This window comes from Ornithorhynchus anatinus, chromosome 12 (assembly GCF_004115215.2).
Source record: "Ornithorhynchus anatinus isolate Pmale09 chromosome 12, mOrnAna1.pri.v4, whole genome shotgun sequence".
Classification (NCBI taxonomy): Eukaryota; Metazoa; Chordata; class Mammalia; order Monotremata; family Ornithorhynchidae; genus Ornithorhynchus; species Ornithorhynchus anatinus.
In genome coordinates, this window is record NC_041739.1 from 18564546 (window position 1) to 18587538 (window position 22993).

The 22993-nt window shown below is 41.2% G+C and overlaps 1 protein-coding gene across 3 annotated transcripts in view; it reads right to left on the bottom strand.

Annotated features, from left to right (window-relative positions):
- Nucleotides 1–235: 235 nt before the first annotated feature.
- Nucleotides 236–22993, bottom strand: part of GUCY1A1 (guanylate cyclase 1 soluble subunit alpha 1) — a 40278-nt gene continuing 17520 nt past the window's right edge. For all 3 annotated transcript variants that reach the window (XM_007673061.4, XM_007673060.4, XM_001510164.5), the window contains 8 exons: nucleotides 17448–17857; nucleotides 15472–15533; nucleotides 14008–14066; nucleotides 12504–13213; nucleotides 9457–9942; nucleotides 4949–5092; nucleotides 2699–2853; nucleotides 236–1141 (listed from right to left, as the gene is read on the bottom strand). In XM_007673061.4, the coding sequence (XP_007671251.1) occupies nucleotides 940–1141; nucleotides 2699–2853; nucleotides 4949–5092; nucleotides 9457–9942; nucleotides 12504–13213; nucleotides 14008–14066; nucleotides 15472–15533; nucleotides 17448–17702 (2073 nt within the window). In that variant the 5' untranslated portion in view covers nucleotides 17703–17857 and the 3' untranslated portion in view covers nucleotides 236–939. The remainder of the gene's footprint in view (nucleotides 1142–2698; nucleotides 2854–4948; nucleotides 5093–9456; nucleotides 9943–12503; nucleotides 13214–14007; nucleotides 14067–15471; nucleotides 15534–17447; nucleotides 17858–22993) is intronic.

Sequence of the window (22993 nt, forward strand, 5' to 3'; positions counted from 1 at the left end):
AGGACAAATTACATTGTTTCCAAGAATTTAAATTAGATGCCCTTATTCTGGATGTCTATTTAAATTGCATGATGCCTATGGTTAAAGCAGATCACCAAAATAAGAAAGATAATATTTAATTAGAAATTAAGTATAAACCTTAACATATGACACTATCTATGAGCTGTGCTACTCTCATGGGGGTAATCATAGACAAACATAATGTATAGGCCTTATGCTGAAAGTCAGGAAAGAATAAATGTCAAACAGGATAAAACATTTATTTCTATAATACATAATATCAGGAGAGTAACTTCTTAAAACTTATGAACTAAAATAGTTTTGGTTGATTACAATGACTTAGCTTGTGAGTACATAATATCTGACCAATAACTATTTACTTCCTGAAAAATGAAAAAAAAAAATCTTTGCAAAGCAATACATTTGCCTACTTTGGTATATATCCTGGTAGGTATAGTGAAAAGGTGCATATTACAAATGGTAGAGTTACACGAGTAAGGGCCATAATTTATGGTGATTTCTTTTTGGGGGTGCAGCACAATGAAAACTACATTTCAGTAACGACTGACACTGACACTCAGTGCACAACACTTCAGGTGACTTTATCACTTTGTACAGCACACTAAAAATTTGATAAATGTACAAGATGTTTATAATTATAACGGGTAAATCTGAAGTGATTTTTGTGTAACACCAACTGCTACAAAAAAGTACCTTTTAGGATGCATCATTTTAGAACAATAGAGGTGAAATGTTAGAATATACTCTGACATGCAAAGTGGAATTCAAAAGCAGCATGTGTTAGCTCCTGAAACTTTAATACTGCTTTTCAGGTTTCTGTAATTCTAAAGTGCTTTCATAGGCTTCACTCAATCTCATTAGATATTAAAAAAATCAACATATCTAAAACATGGCTTCGCCAGAGGATGGACCCACAACTTAGTCTATTCCCGATGCCTTGCCCAGAAAGTTAGCATTGCCATCTTCGATATCTCCCTTTTGGAACCAGGCCTTTGAATTTGTTTCTTGATGGTAAGCATCCAGAAAGTGACAAATTCCAGGGATTTCACTGGGGAAGTTTGGTGGTAGGTCCTCTCTCGAACGGGGAGTAAACACGAAACCAGGGTATTCTTTCAGTAACCTAAATGAAAATTAAAATAGTCATTCCATTTAACATTTAAAAATGTACAAAGAGTCCTTCCCAACTCACAGAGCCCAGTGGAATTATATGAAGGAAGAAAAGTCAAGGAGATGGCATACATGAATGCAGTTAAGACGTGTATATATATATATATATATATATATATATATATATATGAGACTAAATCTAGCATAGAGACCATAAACCTGACCAGAGAAATTCCTGTTAAGTATATTAAAAAGATTCCTGTTTGTCCCCTTCTTGTCTTGTCCCCTTTATGCTTTTTGTTTTCCTCTCCTAGAGTCCTAAAATCGTGTTTATTCTTAAACTGCACAGTCCTCTCTAGGCCCCTTTTTTGCCACTCAGCATCAATTGCATCTCTCAGGAATCTGACCTACTATGGTTCCCTCCCTGCCAAAAACCACTCACAACCCAACTCCATCTCTCTCCAGCCCCCCTCTGCCTCTGTCCCTGACATCATCCACCACAATATCCAGTCCCCCAATCTACTGTAAGCTCCCTATATTTTCATAAAATAGTAACTGAACAGAAATGACTAAAATTTCAAGCAGAAAGTGCTTTTGTATGTGAGAACTCGAACAAAGAATTTGGGGGAGACAAGCAGAGATGGATATGAAGTTGACATTTGACACAGACTTTAGTTTTACTGCATTTAGGAGTGGCAGGAAATAATTTTATTTTTAGCCAATAGAAGATATGATCAAATTATATGTTCCATTCTGAATCTAAATGCTGAAGCTGAATTTAACTTAAGGCTATTCAGAAACTGTTTGGAATTAGACAGTGGATCAGATTCTTACACAGATCTTCTGCCAGAATTCAGCTTTCAACTAACATGATACCAAGAGAAATTTGTTGAGAAATATTGACTTTCAATAATATCCTAATTTGTTTTCTACAAACTTCTATTTGTGTCTGCCATTTATTTGTGTGTCTGGATTAGAAACAAAATTGTATTCCTATATCTTTAAATCAATTTTCAAATCATTTGTTTACAAAGCCCAGATTCTTGATGGAAATTCCAAACTGCCTTCTACATTTTATTTTTGTGAAAAATGCAGTTTTCAGGGTATAAAGCATTAAGATACTACTAAAGACTTCTCAAATTCAATTATTTATTCTTGATAACAATGAAACCTGTTGTTCTATCCATATCCCTGGTGATTTAGTATGATTCTTTTCCTTAGAAAAAGAATAGGAAATGAAAAATAGTTTTCAATAAAATGGAAGACAACATTCTTGTCTAGCTCTAAAGGTATGAAATGTTCATTTAGTACATGTATCCAAGTTCAGTTTAGAGCAAAACACAAGTCCAATATTAGCTTCTCTCCAAAATGCAGAAAAATGCAGCAACTGCTTCCCAAATTGCTGAAGTACCATTCACATGTATTATTGAAGTTAGAGTACTGATATCAATTGCTTGGCTTTTTCTGTCAAATAAATGGTCAGAAAACATGGGGAGGAAAAGTGAACAGTGCTGAAAAAATGACTGGGCTTCCCAACAAGATTTTGCATACCCCACACCACACTCAGTACCTGTATGTTGTTGGACTGACATTAATTTTCCGTGGCACACTGCACGACTCAAATTTGTTAGCCAGGGTTACATTGTTTCCAAAGAGACAATAACGAGGCATTTTCACTCCAACAACTCCAGCAAAGACAGAACCAGAATGCAGGCCAATTCGCATCTGAAAATCAGAGAGAAAAGACAATGTTCTTGTTCACTATAACAACGATTATCCTTGTTTTTGATGGCCCATTCAAATGTAATGGTCAAAACCACCTTTGCCCTGAGCCATTCTGACCACACCACACTCTCCTTCCAAACTGATTTCTTGACAGCCAGGACTTTTACTGCCTCTCCTTCCATGCTAAACCCCATTTGAATTGGTGGCCCACGTCCGCCTTTTTATTTGGATATTTTTCTAGACTCATCCCTCTCCCCCCTCCTTTCCTCCACCTCATCGTTTTTGGACCACCCTTCCTGCAGCTCTTTTAAACATCCATCCCCCATGGTTCCCTGGCACTTTCCCTTCCTGTTAGGTTTGGGTAAGCAGGTTTGGTTTATAGCATCAGGGCGCAGGCGCAGTTGGAGAGGATGTGCAGGGGAATTATGGAGACAGGAGAGAGCTGGGTTTTGGAGACAGGGAACGTGAGGAACAGGTGCATAAGGGAACTGGGGGGAATGGACATTTAAATGAGCTCAAGCGATGGCAGAGCAAGTTGGTATAGTGGAGTAGGGAAGGACTGGAGACTCATTGAGTGTTCTCTCTGCCAGCTCTAGAGTCAACTGGGGGCTTTTTGGACCCACAGTGGATCTAGGGCTAAGGCGGAGGCATCTCTCACCACTAGTGAGCTCCACTCTCAAAAGCTCTTAGGGCACTCACTCTTAGGGTGGTGCCAGACTGGAAAAACTTTTCCCTACTAGCCAGCTCTGGGACTAACTAGAATTCCTTTTTCAGGCCCTCTCACCCATCATTTGGTTTCCAGCGATATTTTATGCCCATTGGACACTCTATTTCTCCCCTAGCTGCCGTTTCTCTTGTGATCCACTCCGCCTCTTTCTCTGTAAGAGCGAGCCTATATGTGTGGGAAGAATAGTGATTGGTTCAATAACAATAGGTGTGTGGAGAAAAAAGGGAAAGGAGAAAAAAGGAGCTTAGACTGTAAGTTCAATATGGGCAGCAAAAGTGTCCTCTAATTCTCTTGTACTCTCCCAAGTGCTTATAACAGTGCTCTGCACACAGTATGTGCTCAATAAATGTCACTGATTTATTGATCTTCTACGAGCTCCTCCTATATGTCCCTCACCCGCAGCCCTTGCTTTGACCCTCATTCTCTGAAGCTCGGTCATAAATGGTTCCCATGATCAGTAAATATACTTGGCCCTGCCTGCTGATCTGCAGATTCTACAGAGCTGCATATGCAATCAGTTACCTTCAAACTGAAAAATTCTGAGTCCCAAAGTCACAAACTATTATACGCAAATGTTTCAGAGTTGCATAATGGGGAGAAGACATTAGCCACAAGTTTCCAACAATCAAAAAAAATTGATAAAACCACACATTGTACTAAAAGTTTAAGAAGTGAGGATTCTACAGAGGCTACTGTTGATGATAGGACATATCATGTTTAAACATTCCTGTTTTTAAAAATAGAAAGAGGAAAAAATTGCTATTCCCATAAAAGGAAATTATAGAAATTGAGGCTGGAATGTTAGGCAGACAGATCTCTTCCCCAGAATTCTGACATTCCTGTGTTTTATGAGGTTTGTCACAAATAGGCAGTTGTAAACATCCAGCAGAGTTCATGGAAGGATTAGTCACAAGGTTCTCATTAAAGCGAATGGGAGTCACCAGCTTAAATCCCTAAATATTACAGCTGATTACAGTATTTACCATTTTACTAGACCGGGTCTTTCTGACATGCCATATAGCCTGGAAGGCTTCCACGTTTCTGGGAATAGGAGCACAGGCACCGAGAACCCTGTTCCTAAACACAAATTCTTTTAAATTTCTCTCATGGAAATGAATGACAGCTTTATTGCACATGAACCAATGAAAGATAACTTGCGTATGTGTGGCTACCAAGATGACATTCAACTTCTTGACCTTATCCGAATATCTCTAACCAAATCTAATTCTTTCCCTCAGTGGTTACACGCCATTCATTAGAATTAGCTACAAATAGCATTTTTGGAGTGATGAAATAGTAACTATTCGATTCCCCCAAGATATAACGGTTATTACTTCATCCTCAAAGTAACCAATTCATTTGCCTGACCTTGATAGGTTCTCCATGGGGAGACATCACTTCGTCTGACAGCTCCATCATCTTCAGAGCCATAAGGGCTATTTGAACAGCATGAGTCTCACTTTCTTTATGCAAACCTCCAGCTACACAATACGCATCTCCAATCGTCTCCACCTAAACACATAAATTTGTTTCAAAATAAACATTGTTTCAGGTAAAGAAATCAAGAGGAGAAAGAATCAGACCAAACATGAAATAAGTGATTCCAGGACACTTAAACGCCATTAACACATAGCCATAGGCAGTGTTTTTCAAATGTTTTAGTCAGAGAATAGTTTTGGTGGGACAGATTTTCTGAAGGTCACCTCTTTTGGGTAGGGGGAAGGAAAGGAGAGTGTGAGCGAGCAACCCAGAGAGAGAGAGAGAGAGAGAGAGAGAATATGCACACGTGTGCAAGTGCCCCAGTGGCACTATTGCCGAAGACCTTCACTTCCAGTAAGGTGACCAGAAATTGAACTGCCCAAGGAATGCTGGAGACTGGGCCAGTGAAGTGGGGAGTTGAGGTGGAGAGAAGAAGGGGTGGGGAGAGAAGACTGAAAGGAGCAGGGAACTGACCAAAGGGAGAGAAGGAAAAGGAAGAGAGAGGAAAAATGGAAAAGAAGAAATGGCAGGATGTAGAAGAAAGGGAAAATGGGATGGGCCAGAAGAAAGAGAAGTTGTAGGAGAAGGGGTAAAAGAGTAAAATAGAAAAGGGAAAAGGGAGATATGGGGAGGGAGACCAAGGAACAGGAGGGAGAACTTAACTGCCTTCACTACCATGTCCCCTGAGCAGTCCTACTGGTGGCCAGCCACGATTAGGCCAATTTAGCCTTTGCCAAGTTTGCGATGTCAAAACTGACAGCAGCCCCAGCCAATCAATGGTATCAATCAATGCACAGCAGTCTACTAAGCGGTTGGGAGAGCACAATACAACAGTGTGGGTAGGCATGTGCCCTGCCCAAAAGGAGCTTAGAGCCTAGAGAGAGCCATGTTGAAAAGCAGCGTAGCTCAATGGAAAGAGCCCGGGCTTGGGAGTCAGCAGTCATGGGTTCGAATCCCGGATCTGCCACTTGTCAGCTGTGTGACAGTGGGCAAGTCACTTAACTTCTCTGTGCCTCAGTTACCTCATCTGTAAAAGTGGGGATTAAGACTGTGAGCCTCATGTAGGACAACCTGATTACCCTGTATCTACCCCAGTGTTTAGAACAGTGCTCTGCACATAGTAAGCGCTTAACAAATACCAACATTATTATGTCACCAGGGGAGCCGTGCGACTAGACCCCACCCCTCCTGGGATTTCAGAACAAACCACTTCATCCAAAACTGCAGCTGGTACCACCGCCACTGCTATCCAGCAGACAAAGCCTAGGCAGCCTCAGTGGCCTCCTTGGCTGGGAGCGTGCCTGGAAAGGAGCTTCTTGAGTGAGTGGGAAAATCCTGTTCAAGCATGATTCCTCTTCTCCCTTTTTCCTTTTCCTCCTTTTCCCTGGAGCAGCAGTCATGCTAATATTATCACCAATGCCACCATGAAGATGGGCTTCTCTCCTACTACCTGCCCCCAACTGGGACCTTTAGTGGGTCCCACTTTAGGCTATCTGAAAACCCTGAAAAATCATAGGTATCCAGCCTAATGTGGGAAGTCGGTCACTATGTAACTCCAGGGATTGAGGGAGGAAGAGGAAGGGAAATTATGATGACACCAGCTTCCAGATGCTTTCCCAAGAATACCACTCCTTTAATAGGAATGTGCAGTGGTAAGCCTTCCCCTGCAGGGAGAGAATTCCCAAAGAAGAGGATAAGAATGAAACAGAATCCCATCCGCTAAGGTTGAATATCCAGGAGCTCTAGCAGAAGGTGATGTGGGGTTACAGAGGCCCTGTGGGTTCCCCATGGACCATGCTAAGAGAAACACTGACTGAGTAATGACTACAGCACTGGACTAGAAGAGAGGAGATCTGGCTTCTAGCTCCAGCACCGCTTTACTATGTGTCTTCTGGCATGTCCCAATCTAGGCGACTCAGATTCTCCCCTTAAATGTGGGCATTTGAAAGACAGATGAGGCAGACTTGCTGAAGACAGATTTAAGCAAAAAAGTCAATCACTGTTAGAGGTGTTTTTGCCCTCAAAAATATAGCATGGCTGCCCAAATTAAAACGGATTATGTAAAATGTGTAATTATTTACTTACTTTGATTTTAATGCCCGAGGAAAGAAAAAGTACAAATACACATGTATTTTTAAAGTCCCTGAGAAAAAAATGGGGCTTTCCTGAGCACCCTTAAACTTAAATACATCCTCTGGTTTGGATCCCATCTAATTATCCATTTTACTCTGCTGCAAAATGTTAACAATACGTTTAGTGAAGCAACCAACTGTAGTTAAAAATCTACCACAAAACTCTCCAGACAATATATTTCCTAACTTCCATGGCTACAGAGGATAACCACTCTATTCCTCACATTGCACATACACAGTGTATGCTTTCATACAAAACAATTCTTTGCAGACCATGTAGAAATTTTATTTAAGAATTTCACCTCCCTCATCTCCTCTCCTCCCCCTTAGCCTGTCATCCCACTTTCCCAGAGGACAATGTGGCAATCCCCTAAACTGAACAATAACATCCTGCTCCAGTAAAAACTCCACAGCTATTTCTGGCACTTTGTTTCTCCTAACTGCCTCCCCTCCGCATAGACTATGAACTTGGCTGTGTACCTTTTAAGCACTTGGATACTCACCCCAGCCCCACAGTTCATCTCCAGCCCTGATCTCTCTCCCCCTCTGCAGTCTCGCATTTCCTCCTGCATTCAAGACGTCTCTACTTGGATGTCCTCCCATTACCTCAAACTTAACATGTCTAAAAACAGAACTTCTTATCTTTCCACCTAAACCCTATCCTCCCCTTGATATTCACTTCACTGTAGATGACACCACAATCCTTCCTGTCTCACCAGCCTGTAACCCTGGCACTATTCTGACTCCTCTCTCTCATTCAACCCACATATTCAATAGGTCACTAAATCCTGTCAGTTCCACCCTCATAACATCGCTAAAATCTGCCCTTTCCTCTCCATCCAAATTGCTACCATGTTAATCCAAGCACTTATCCTATCCTGCCTTGATTGTTATATCAGCCTCCTTGCTGATCTCCTTGCCTCCCCTCTCTCCCCACTCTGGTCCATACTTCCCTCTGCTGCCAAATCATTTTCCTATAAAAATGTTCAGACTATGTTTCCTCAGGAAACTCAAAGTGGTTGCCTATCCACCTCCACATCAAACAGTACCTCCTCACCATTGGGTTTATAGCACTGAATCACCTTGCCCCCTCTCACCTCACCTCTCTACTCTCTACTATAACCCAGCCCACATACTTCACTCTAAAGGAGTTAAATGCTAACTCTAAAGGAGTTAAATGCTAACTTCACTCTAAAGGAGAAGATGCTAATCTTCTCGCCATACCCTGATCTCACTTATCTCGCCACCGACCTCTCGTCCACCTCCTGCCTCTAGCCTGGACCGTCCTCCCTCCTCCTATCCTAGAGACAATTACTCTCCCATGCTTCAGAGCCTTACTGAAGGCACATCTCCTCCAAGAGGGCTTCCCTGATTAAGCCCTCCTTTCCTCTTCTCCCACTCCCTTCTACATCACCCTTACTTGCTCCCTTTATTCATCTCACTCTCCGCCCACAGAATTTATGTACACATCTGTACTTTCTTTATTTGTTTATTTATGTATTCATATTAATGTCTATCTCCCCCTCTAGACTGTAAGCTTATTGTGGGCTGGGACTGTGTCTATTTAGTGTTATATTGTACTCTGCCAAGTGCTTAGTACCTTGTTTTGCACACAGTAAGTACTCAATAAATATGACTGAATGAATGAATTAAGTATTCTTATATTTTGTTTCCCTTATCCCTAATCTATTTTAGTATCTTTTTCTTTCATAGGCTGTAAGCTCCTTGTGGGCAGGGATCACATCTGCCATCTCTGTTGATCTGAAGGCACTAAATATCATTGATTGACTGATTGGCCCAGCAAAGTGTCACTGTGATCAGTGTAGTATATGCCCCCTTCCACTATTACACATATGGCCAAACCATCCAGGAGAAGCTGTACATTTCCATTTTGTCAGGAAGCAAACCGAGATCCTTTTATAGGATTTTATAGGATTATGGTCTAGGGTAAAATAATTTCCCAAGCTACCTCAAGAGGGACATTCACCGGCTTTTTTTTAAAAAAAGGTATTTGTTAAGCACTTGCTATGTGTTGAATTCTGTTGTAAGCGGTTGAATAGATACCAGTTCATTAGGTTGGACCCAGTCCCTGACCCACATGGGGCTCACCGTAGGCTCAAGTAGGAGGGAGAACAAGAAAACTGAGTCACAGAGAAGTTAAGTGACTTGCCCATGTCACACAGCAAGAATCTGGCAGAGTCAAGATTCGAACCCAAGTCCTCCAACTCCCCGAGAATGTTATTTTCACAAATTCATTCCCCTTACCTTGTAGACATCCAACTCTCCACACTGGTAATCAAACAGAGTATACAGTTCATTAAGCATGGTGATAACCTGCATAGGTGAGCACTGGGAACAGATTGCAGTGAATCCTACAATGTCAGAGAAAAGCATTGTGACATTATTAAATTTCTTGGCTTGCACAACTTGTCCCTGCCAGAGCTGCTGAGCAACCTCGCCAGGAAATATAGAGCACAAAAGATCTACCGTCTTCTTCTTTTCCTCTTCGAGTGCTTGGTGGGCCTGCTCTAGGGTGGCTTTAAGTTTTCCTAACCTCTTCTTTAGTCCATCTTGAGCTCTGGCCTGTTCTCCTATCAGGACCACATCCCTCAGTGCATTATGAATCGGAATATCTGAAAGGTAGAGACCTCGGCCGGTGAAATCGTCCAATCTATCAACACAGGGTGACCCTAAGAACAAGATGGTGCCGGATTCAATGATGTAGATCATTTGGCCTTTGAGATCCATGACCTGAAAAGCAAAGAAAAATCCACAGATGACCATCAGTCAGAGTTTTCAGAACATTTCAACAAAGGGCGAGAATAAATTGCTATAGATCATCTGGGCCTCGGAAAAGCAGAGACTCTTTGAGAAGCAGTGTGGCCTAATGAAAAGAGCAGGAGATCTGGGTTCTAACTCCGTTCCACTACTTCTCTGCTGTGTGATCTTGGGCAATCACTTAACTTCTCTGTGGCTCTATTTTTCTCATCTCATTCCTCCTATTTTGACTGTGGGCACCATGTGGGCCAGGGACTGATTCTGTCCTGGTATCTTGTAACTTTACGGAACTTAACACGCAGTAAAAACTTTAATAGCACAAGCATTTTGAAAAAGAGGTGCAGTTGCCTTTCTGCGGCATAAACACCATGTTCATTCTGCAATAGCTGGTAAATACGTGGAGGCATTATGCCATGAGAGTGGTCTGTAAACTGAAGTGAGATTCCTAAACCAAACTGCACCTCTGCTGAGGTCCAGGCTCCCCCAAAACATATACAAGGCAGTTTCCTTCCTGTAAACTGACAGCACCCCTGAATCTGTCCACAAGTGGCACTGTCAAGTATTTATTTTGCCATCTATCTCCCCCTCTAGACTGTAAAGCTCTTTGTGGGTAGGGAACATGTCTACCAACTCTGTTATACTGCACTCTTCCAAGGGCTTAGTACAGTGCTTGGCACACAGTAAGCACTCAAAAACTATGATTGATTGATAGATTACCTGCCTGATTGATTCCCTAGCTATCACTCCTAAGCCAGCGCTCACCATTGTACCGTGTTACATTGGACAAGGTGAAGTGCTAGTAATTCCAAAGCTGTAAGGTTGGATGGGGGTCAGGAAGGGTGGGAACTTAAGTGCAACAATGGAACTTTTTCCTCCCTTCCCAAGTCAGTTATACCTCACTGATTTAAAACATCTGAAAACAAGCTAATGTGTCTTCAGCCAATGACTGGGATTAGGGTTCATTCTGGATGATGCAGGGCCATTTCAGGGATGTGGGAAAGTGGGGTAAAGAAAGGCTGCTATTTAGTGGAGGGGCCAACAAAGCCATTGATGGGGATGAGATGCTTTCAGAGCACAAGTTTGAGGCTGAGATTCCCATCAAACTGGTATTTAATATCCAAGATAGGCTCTTGATATAAGCAGGCCTTAAAAATCACTCAGCAGGACAATCTGGACAACCTAGAAAAGGTGGTTACCTCAGTGTGGGTTATTTAAAGAAACTGTTCAGGGAGGTTCCTTGAATTGCTACCTTCAAAGTGTGTTGTTTCACAAATGTTGCCTTGGAACATAACCCAATTCAACTAATTAACACAAAAGTGTTAAGTTTTGTCTCCTTGAGTTGAGGAGCAATCCATGAATTTGCACTGAAGGATTTCTACCTGGACTGCCTCAGTGGTTTACACCGTCAGGAAAAGTTAACGGCCTCAGGTGCTAATGAATATGTATTTCTAGGGTTATGGGTAACATTGCTTTGTAGATGATCTGTCACAGAACCTAATTAAGTCACAAAGCAATGTGACTCTTTCCACTTCACAGAATTTGTCAACCAGGATTGAACGTGCACTGAATTGTATCATTTCTAAATTATTTTTTGAAATGCAGACCAAATAATTCAAATGATCATGGGAAGGTGTGTATATTAAGCTGTTTCAGGCCAGTTTTAAACAACATGATAGTAACCAAATTACAGTTAATTGGTCTTCTTGTTAGTTTCCTCAGCAACACATAAAAACTACTGAGGTAGCCAGTTACCATTATAAATTGCTTTGGAACAGCACTGAAAAAATGGGTTGCAAAGATTTGTTGATACATCCACTATCTGCTTTTTATAAAGTCATTAATGTATAAGGTGCTTCAGTTTATAGGACTCTGCCAATATCTTCCACCAGCCCAACAATCCACTGCTTCAAATCAAACTTCTTTTAAGAAGCAGCTTCTACTGTGATTGTGCAGTGCTACAGAAGACAATTTTGTCTGATCTTACACAAGGCACACATTAAGCTTTCACATTTCTGTGAAACCCTGAAATATTGGCAACCATAATCATATAAATCGACTTCATTATGAATGGAGATTTCAATAATACACTTATTCGCTATTAACTGGACAATTCTGATTCTTTCCTTATTCTGTATCTAAGTTTTCATATCCAATACAAATATGCTTTACTGCCTCATAAAATAGATTTAAATATACAGTGCCTCCTTAATATTACAAACTAACAGTTAATTAGTTGGCGATGTTAAACAGATTAATCATCATCAATGGTATTAAGTGCTTACTGCATACAGGGCACTGTATTCAGTGCTCGGGCAAGTACAATACAGAGGAATTGGTAGACACATTCCCTGCTCACAACTATTATTGTAGTAAAGAATACCATGGCAAAGAAATTCTCTCTCTGTGCACCATTTCCTCAAGGAAGTTCTTTTAACAGTCTTTAGAAAATCTCTCTAAGTGGTTTTTGTTTCGCTTGTATCTTCCCAGAAAAGGCAGCAGCTACAAATAAATGATCAAGTTGCATCTGTTCTTACCCTTGAAGATTTCTTCACAGAGTTGTCCCATCTCCTCACCCTTATGACAAACTGCATGTTCAACATAGTCATAATTCCACTAAATGAGTAGTTAATTTTAGGCGTTAGAATTTCAAAGTATTCTTCAAAATTTGGCTTTCCTTGGAAATCTCTCCTATTTAACAGCCTCCGTATGCCATTGCCAAATTGCAAAACAGCCATATCCTTGTCGAACATGAAATGGAATGGAAATGTCTTACAGAAGAGAGATGCAGGGATCACCAGGGAGGACTGGGGCTTACAAGGGGAGAGAGAAGGTTTTGTGCTTTTGACTTGAACAGAGTATAACAAATAGGGCTGGTTAACAAATTCACTGCAGTCACTGTGGTAGCAGGGAGGCAGAAGTTTCACTTCCACCTCAGTTTCATATAATGTGTGAGCTGCTGCTTTAATGATGCCAGGGAAAATCAGAGTCGTTATTTTTTTGGGAAAAAAATAGTAAACATTGAGGAAGTCTTGATCCTTCTCCAGACATAGTATCGAAGCTTCTTCAACACGGCCCCTTTTCTCTGCCTCTTGGCAGTGACCACTCTGCTTCAGGAGGGTGCTGAAGCTGTTTAGGAAATCCTTAAGGGTTCCTCCAACAACACCTAAGATGTGTTCATCTTCTTCATAACAGATCTTGAAGAGTTCTTCACCGAGAGATGCTTTGAGAATATCCACTGGAACACCTGGAAGTATATGGCAACTACTGGGTCACACCAATATTGTCATCAAATGCTGGTTTGAGCAACACTGTGGCTTTGAACTACCATTTTCTCTCATCTAAGTGGAGAAATGTATTTATCTAGGATCGGGGAGCCAAACAAACGTTTCACCTGGCATTATATCTAGGTCATCTACACACGTTGGCATTCCACCAATTTGTTGATGGTAGACACGTAGTCAGGGTCAGAAACTATGCCAAGGAGGAAGGTCGGTCAGCCTAGTGTCAAACCTCCCAGAAAGGAGAGTTACCCTTACGTCTTACCCAATCCAACTTTTTAATTATTTGTTACGCGGTATTTGTTAAGTGCTTCCTACGTGCCAGGACAGTACTAAGCACTGAGATGGGAACAAGCAAATTGGATTGGACACAGTCCATGTCCCATATGGGGCTCACAGTCTTAATCCCTATTTTACAGATGAGGTAACTAAGGCACAGAGGAGTGAAGTAACCTGCCCAAGGTTATACAGCGGAGAGAGGCAGAGCCAAGATTAGAACCCAGGTCCTTCTGACTCCCAGGCAAGCTCTCTCCACTAGGCATCGCTGCTTCTTCCATTTTATCTAGTGGCAACATATAGGGAAAAAGTGGGAAGAGTTACACCACAAATTGAACTCCTTATAGACTGGAAGAAAGTATTAAAGGCTTTATATTAGTGGGAAGCAATCATCAAACATATATAAATATCAAATTGGAAGATGACTACTGATTGTGGATTCTTCTGCTCCCAAAGGCTTGACAGCCTTTATCAATACTATTACCTGCAGCACTTGCTTGATCTGTAAGTATTTTTTCGAAATCTTCTTTTTCCAAAGACTTTCTATAAGGATTATAACATTTTGGATTAGAATGAGCAAAAAGGATAGGAAAGTTCAGTAAAAATCAGAGCTCCACATAAAAGAGTAAAGAAAATAAAATGAAATTACTTTTTTTTCTATTTGCTTTATTTTTTTTCCTGTAGCAAATCCATGTTTTCTTTGTTTCAGAATTGAATCTTCATTAAGCACATTTTATCCTCTAGGCTTGCACTAAATTAGAGTCCCAAATCTAGATTTTGAACTGAAAGTTCCCCAGAGGTTACTACCACTACTTTCTTCCTCCTTATTTTGTACTTTCCAAGCGTCTAGTACAGTGCACTGCACCAAGTTAGCATTCAAAACAATGCTACTATTTACTACCACTAGTACTAAAAACAGTAGCTTTTTCCCATAAAGGAAACATAAAAGTATTATTATATAATTCCCACATTCAGATATATTAGAAATTAAAGCCAGATTAACCAATGAAAGCCTGTTCTTTGTACTTTTTTGTCATCTCTCTTCAAATTTGCCCATTCTATCATCTAGATAACTTCTACTTTTCTTCAAAAGAAGATGCAGAAATGTATCCAGCATCCCCTGCTTTGGTTGGACAAATTCTTTACACAGTCACCCAAGATCATTTTAGTTTGCATGCCAAATAAAACATTTTATTTGTCTTGAAAGGGTCTGAAATCTGATCCCATTTTTACTAAGTAAAACTGTTCATAGTTTACAAAGTTTTGCTTTACAAAATTTTTCCTCAAAATGCCACCCAAGTATAAAGTGAGGGATATAGCTTAATGTTTTCAGGGGGTTCTTCCCATTACCACTTTTACAGAATTTCTAATGACTTTTAAAGCTATTCAAAAGTTTAAACAGACATAGAGTACAGGTTGCTTTAGTTTTCTCCATCTAGGTGGTGAAGTTCAAGTTAAATACAATTTAACTCAAATTTCTGTTCTGTACTTTATAAATTAAATTTATTGGGACTTCAGGAAATGTTGAAATTAAATAGTATGAATGAGAGACTTGTAAATTTGGCTATTGAAACCTTTTTTGAAGTATTTCAGAGGGGATTAACAGTGAGAAAGTCTTTCAAGACAAATTGAAAGGGGAAATACTAAAGATCAGTGAAGGAACTGCCCTTATATAGAACTGCCTTATGCACTTGGACTGTGATATATCTCTGATTATTATATTACCGATAATCTGTGGGCAGGGAATGTCACTGTTTATTGTTGCACTGTACTTTCCCAAGTACTTAGTACAGTGCTCTGCACACAATAAGCACTTAATAAATTCCATTGAATGAATGAATGAATGAGTCTCATAACTTTACTCACTAGTACATCTAGAGGGCATGGTTTATGAAACACAAGGTTCAAATAGGGTCTAGTTGTTCATTTATATTTGTAAGTCACTTACCTGTTTTCTTTAATTTTATGCCTTGCCAGTGTCCTCTGAAGTGCAAGAAACAACCTTTCAAACTGGAGATCAAAAGGGATTTAATTAAAAAAACCTATTTCAAGTTCATTCACATGATTATATAAACTCGACTGAGCATATAACTCAAACCAAAAGTCTCCTAAAATGAAAGAAATACAGTATTTATGCTTTAATGAATTCAATGTTCTCCTCAGAAATTACACCTCTTCAGTGGATTAAAACATGTCCCCATAAGCAATAAAATATCCAGATCATGAACTTGAATGTTGAAGCTTGTTGAGGGGTCAGGCAACCAATTCCACTCTGAGAGGACTCATCACCTCTCCTAAAGCAGAGCCAAACTGGTTCAGCATTAAGAGATAAAGCTATCAGTAACATATATTGAACTGTTACTGGTTGCTGAGCACTGTACTAAGCATTTGGGAGAGTACAGCAGCACACCTCCCCTGTTGAAAGCACATCTTCTCCAAGAGGTCGTCCCTGACTAAGCTCTCATTTCCTCTTCTCTCACTTCTGCGTCACCCTTGCATTTGATTTGCACCTTTTATTCACCTCTCCCTCAGCCCCACAGCACTTATGTACATATCTGTAATTTATTTATTTATATTAATGTCTGTCTTCCCCTCTGTACTGTAGGGAAGACAGAGAGGGAGTGTGTCTACCAACTCTGTTATATCGTACTCTCCCAAGCACTTAGTACAGTGCTCTGCAAACAGTAAGCACTCAACAAATATGATTGATTTGACTGATTACAAAACAATAGAATGGGTAAACATCATCCCTCCCCACAAGAAGCCTGCAGTCTACAAGAGACACACATTAAAATAAATTACATATTGGGGAAATGGCAGAGCATAAGGATATGTTGATTAGTGTTGTAGGGCTGGGATCAGTATTAAAGTGCTTAAGGTGTACACAGTGTATAGTCAATGCAGAGGGGAGGACTCTGAGAAATGAGAAAGGGAAATGAAAGCTTAGGGAAGAACTTTGATGAAGATATGATTTTAGGAGGATTTGAAAGATGGGGAGAGGGATGGATTGTCAGATATGAAGTTGGGAGGAGTTCCAGGGCTGAGGGAGAAGGTGGGGAAGGGTTTGGCAGCAGGAGAAACAAAATCAAGGTAGAGAGAGTAGGTTGGTATTAGAAGAGTAGAGTGTGAGGAGTGGCTTGTAGTAAGAGATCGGCGAGGAAAGATGTAGGAGGAAGAGAGATGATTGAAAATCTTAAAGCCAGTGGTAAGGAGTTTCTGTTTGATATGGAGGTGAATGGGCAACCACTGGTGGTTTTTGAGGAGTGAGGAGATAGGGACTGAATGGTTTTTCAAAAAAATGATCCAAGCAGCAGAGTGAAGTATGGGCTAAAGGCAGGAGAGACAGGAGACAGGGAGGTCAGCAAGGTGACTGATGCATCAGTCAAGATGGGAAATAAGTGCTTGGCTCAGAGTGGTAGTAGTGTGGATGGAGAGGAAACCACCATTAGGGTTTATGAACCCCTTCCATCTTACCCCTACATAGGCATGGGGCAATGCTCAAACCAAGTTCAAGAAAAGACTGAAGTAGAGGACAGGAGGACACTACTTGGCGAAGTCATCTCTATTTCTGATTTAGAATCCAATGCATGTCTTTTTCAACCCCACAGAACTGCTCTCCCAAGCACTCAGTACAGTGCTTGGCACATAATAAATGCTCAAAAAATATGATTGATTGATCAAAGTTTAAATTAAACTTATTTTTATTATAGTTGATATTCACAGAACTGAACCATGTCTAATGTAAAGTCATTTTAAAAAGAAAATGGGGAGTCGCCTGAAACGTTTTCTGTAAAAGGCAATATTCTATACCTTGAAATTTCCTGCTTATTGCAGGTACGAATTGGGAGTCTTTCATTCTACTTATTAAATATTTGTATTTAATCTCAGAAGTGTTATCATACTCACTGAAATGGAGTCACTTACCTCAGGGAAGATCAGTTTGCAAATGCTCTCTGCTAAAGTGTGCAAGTACACTCGACTTCTACTGGTTTTTCTTTGAGGAAGATTTCCCTGGACCTTCTTCTCATGAACTTCCCTGCAAATGGGCAACGCTGCACTACAAATATCCGACCCTTCCGCACATTCCTCTTCCCGCTCTTCAGAAACCTGACTCTGTGTCAGTAGGGAGAAAGGGCACTCTCCAGTGATTTTCAGATCTTTCAGTTTAGTGCAGAACATATTGCTTGCTATATCCAGAGACAACAAAGCTGCTGTTTGTATTTTGTCCCTCTTTCTTCTTAGTTGAAGAAAACAACTGCAGAAAGATGAAGGCGGCGACGGTGGTAATCTAGTTACAACACAAAGTCAGCACAGGAACAGATGTGCTTTTACACCTTTATAAAAAAGAGGGAAGAGAAGTGTGAGCGATATTGTCTACAACTATATTCACTATCAAGTTCAGTGCAGTGTTAACGCTCATAGCGATCTTGAATGAGGTTCCACTCAGCTGTGATGCTATGACTGGAAATAATGTCTAGTAGTAATAAGCGGCCCCCACCTCCCATCCCCCCACGCATCAGAGTAGAATCAACTGCAACATCCCTGCTCCATGATATCCCAGTTTGCCCTCTGTGGACAGCTTTCAGAAAATGGAGGCTCAGAGTTGACATCGACAAATGCCTCGGGGAATCTTTTTCCCCACCACAGTCCGTACCTGAGGATGAAATCTAATGGAATTCTGCGTCCTTTCTTGGAATTAGATGTCCCCAGAAGCACTCTGAATGTCAGACTTCAGTGACAGATGTTTTGATTAACCAACCAATGAAAACTATCTGGATTACAGTTTGGCAAATAATGGACTGGAGTTTAATAAGACATACGGGCACACCTTGCCCACTAGTGTAGAAGAGGGAAGGAAGTACGTGGTTGGAGAGGTACTATGAAGTGGGAACCGATTAAAGGTGGGAGGCTCCCCTACTAGATTGTAAAACTGCTTGAGGGCAGGGATCATGTCTACTAACTCTTTTGTATTGTACTCGTCCAAGGGCTTAGTACAGTGCTCTGCACCCAGCAGGCCCTCAATAAATACTAGTGACTGATTGAATGATGATCCTTTTGATATTTTTCCCCTGGGCCTTTCTCGCATCCCCAAAGCCATTCTCAGTCACGATTTCCTTCTGGAAAGCCCTAGAGACTTTATTAGTTAGAAATAAATGGCTAATTAACCATCAGTCATATTTACTGAGCAGTTCCTGTGTGTGGAGCCAAGGGAAGTAGCCAAAGTGTTATAAACACAAAAATTCTAACTGTGTTCCAATTTACACTACCCTTAAATGACCCCATATATCTAACATCAGACTTCCGTCAAAATATGGTGGAAGGATGAAAACTATGACAACTCCCTAAATCTTAATAATAAAAACAAGTGCATTTCACTCAGAAAGCTTCCTGTTTCCCCTCATTAAGAGGTCTCTTTTATAGTGGATGTTTTAACTCTTCCGATGATGTGCACAATTGCTGCATCAATAACCTGGCCTCCAGCTTGCTGTTGCTGTTACAAAGTAAGCAGCCACTAGGGAGCCACGAAAACAAATGAGACTCTGAAAGATTCTGAAAGATAATAGCCACATCTGTAAGGAAACATTATGCTTCGGGGACCAAGTCCATTACACCTACTGAAAGGTACAGGACATTTAATATAAGTGTCCCAAAGCAATGCAGTGAAATCAGTGACTTTGGTTGAGTATTATTTAACATCTCTGTTATGAAAATCATTTTAAGACCTCCTGATTATAAGATCTAAATTGCCTGTAAATTGTTGAGCATCAATTATTTTGGAGTAGACTGTCCATTAAGCCACACTGATTTAAGGAGGGAACTTGTCTACCAACTCTCCCAAACGCTTGGTACAGGGCTCTGTGCATACCGTTGTTGGAAAATGATTATGAAATCAGAATTGTAAATATTAATTAATACTACTACTACTGATAATAATATTTGTGATATTTGTTTAGCACCTTCTCTGTGACATGCACTCTACTAGGTGCTGGGGGAAGATACAAGATAATCAGGTAGGATACAGTCCCCATCCCACATGAGGCTCACTGTCTAAGGCGGAGGGAGAAAAGTCATTTGATCCTCATTTTACAGAAAAGAAAGTTGAGGGACAGAAGTCACTTGCTCAAGGTCACTTAACAGGCAAGTAGCAGAGGCTGGATTAGAACCCAAGTCCCCCAATTCTCAAGCTTATGCTCTTTCTATTAAACCACATTGCTTTTAATACTAATTTTATAATGCATTTTAACCAACTCATTTTTAGATACAACCTTTTTAACTTCAGAGCAAAAATGTACTGTAAACACATTGCTTTTGAAATGTATTAGATGATTCAAGTATTCTTGAAATGGGAAGGGGAGGAAGCCTGAAGTCTTTGGGTTAAATCTAACTGCTGGCTACCCCTCCCTATTTACTGTACATGCCCAGCTGCACTACTGATGCTTTAATTATAATAATAATATTGGTATTTGTTAAGTGCTTACTATGGGCAGAGCACTGTTCTAAGATCTGGGGTAGATACACGGTAATCAGGTTGTCCCATGTGAGGCTCACAGTTAATCCCCATTTTCCAGATAAGGGAACTGGGGCACAGAGAAGTTAAGTGACTTGCCCACAGTCACACAGCTGACAGGTGGCAGAGCCGGGATTCGAACCCATGACTTTACTGGAGTGTCAGGATGGAACTTGGGTCAGACTGTGGGTCCTGAGATAGTCTGGTTTACACACTTATAGACAATGCCTGAGTCAGTCAATAAACTAATCAATGGGCACTTACTGGTTGCAGATCACTGTATTAAGTAATCATCTACTGAAGCAGATGGTGTAGCGGATAGAGCATGGACTTGGCAGTCAGAAGTTGATGGGTTCTAATACCAACTCTGCCACTTCTCTGCTGTGTGACCTTGGGCAAGTCACTTCATTTTTCTAGGCCTCATTTCCCTCATTGGTAAATGGCCATTAAGACTGTGATCCCCAAGTGGAACAGGGACTTTTATACAACCTGATTTGCTTATATCCACCCCAGCGCTTACTACAGCACCTGGCACATAGTAAGCACTTAACCAATACCACAATTATCATTATTATTATTGAACTGCGAAAGTTGACTTTAAGTTGAGCTGTTTGTGATTTTTATGTAGGGAAAGGGTCAGAAATGTCCACCTTTCCCTATTTTGAATTATTTAGAAAAAGTGAGAGCTAAGATTCTGGGGTTGCAGGTGCTAAGGAAATCACATACCCTATCAAAATGTTTTATTCAAGGTGTCTGAATGTACTTTATAATAGAAAAAATTACGATGACTGGCTCGCTCCATTTGTCCTAAGAGTCATAATAAAATCAAATACGTTAAAAAAGTATGAGGCTGGAAACCCCTTCTCTTTCAAAATATAATAGCCCTAGATTCCTGACATTTCTGGCCACAATAAAAAGCACCTACCATAAAATAAACCAATAAAAGACACTGATGAATACAATTCCATTTTGAGTAGGAATCACTACTGAAAGCCTAAGTAGCAAAAAAATCATAGATTTATATCCTTATAAGACCACTGCCTCTAAACCTTCTCTATTTCCCTTATGTCATTTCCTTGGCCATGGACAATTTCAGCAGTGGAGAGTCAATATTTCACTTTGGCCCAATGAGCTAATTTACTTCTGACAGTTTACCCCAAGAAATACCCAATGAGGTGTTTCCATGGATCATTTCCTAAAGGCATCCTGTTGTCACAGAGGGGCCGGTGTGTAGTCAGTGTTATGACTACTGAAAGGTTGTTTTATAATTAAGCACATGTAGAATTTTTAGCTCTATTTATAAAAGATGATTACAGCTGGTATTGTTTTCATTAGTAGTATATTTCACTTGCAGCGAGAAAAAATTCCAAGGAAATGTATTTATGGAGTTAAATGATCAACTACCAAACTGAGTTCAGTCTTGGGGGATTTTTACAGCCATTTTTAATACATGAGGTTTTGAATGTTTTCTATCATTTTGAAATAACACTGTTGTTCAGCTAGGCAAGTATTTTCTAAAAGATACTGACCAATGGCTTCCTCTCCATGCCAACAAAACTATGAGAGCTGTGTACAACAGTATTATTCTTTTTGGATAAGATCAGAGAAATCAGTTTCTAATAAGAGGCCTTGACTGTAAGACTGATTTCCAGACACAACTATGATCAAATAAATGTGGACTGAGAAAAACCTCCAAAGCTTCCACTCATTCAGTACTCTCAAGTAAATGGGCTCTGTCCTCAGTTCAGCCCTCTGCCAAGAGAGAAGGCTTTGTCACTGTCCCCAATGTGACATGGGCAGATATTGGGGCTCTAGAAGATATCCGCGAGGAGCTCACTATGGCCATATTGGCTCCTGTGCGTAACCCAGAGCAGTTTAAAGCCCTTGGATTACTGGCCCCTGCTAGGATCCTTCTTGCTGGTCCACCTGGCTGTGGTAAAACCCTACTAGCAAAGGCAGTGGCAAATGAGTCTGGACTGAATTTCATTTCTGTGAAAGGTCCTGAGTTACTAAATATGTACGTTGGTGAGAGCGAGCGTGCTGTGAGACAGGTTTTCCAGCGAGCCAGGAACTCTGCACCCTGCGTGATATTCTTTGATGAAGTAGATGCCTTGTGCCCTCGACGGTCAGACCGAGAGTCAGGTGCCAGTGTCCGAGTGGTCAATCAGCTGCTTACAGAGATGGATGGACTGGAGACACGGCAGCAGGTTTTCATTATGGCAGCCACCAACCGGCCAGATGAAGGAACTGAGGCACAGAGATGTTAAAAGATATGCCCAAAGTCACCCAGCAGGCTCGCATCTCCTCCTGCCTCCAGGACGTCTCCACCTGGATGTCGGCCCGCCACCTAAAACTCAACATGAGCAAGACTGAGCTCCTCATCTTCCCTCCCAAACCCGGTCCTCTCCCAGACTTCTCTATCACCGTCGATGGCACGACCATCCTTCCCGTCTCTCAGGCCCGCAATCTCGGTGTCATCCTTGACTCGTCTCTCTCGTTCAACCCACACATCCTATCCGTTACCGAGACCTGCCGGTTTCACCTCTACAATATCGCCAAGATCCGCCCTTTCCTCTCCACCCAAACGGCTACCTTACTGTTACGGGCTCTCGTTATATCCCGGCTAGACTACTGTGCCAGCCTTCTCTCTGACCTCCCTTCCTCCTCTCTCGCCCCGCTCCAGTCTATTCTTCACTCCGCTGCCCGGCTCATCTTCCTGCAGAAACGATCTGGGCATGTCACTCCCCTTCTTAAACAACTCCAGTGGTTGCCTATCAACCTCCGCTCCAAACAGAAACTCCTCACTCTAGGCTTCAAGGCTCTCCATCACCTTGCCCCTTCCTACCTCTCCTCCCTTCTCTCTTTCTACCACCCACCCCGCACGCTCCGCTCCTCTGCCGCCCACCTCCTCGCCGTCCCTCGGTCTCGCCTATCCCGCCGTCGACCCCTGGGTCACGTCCTC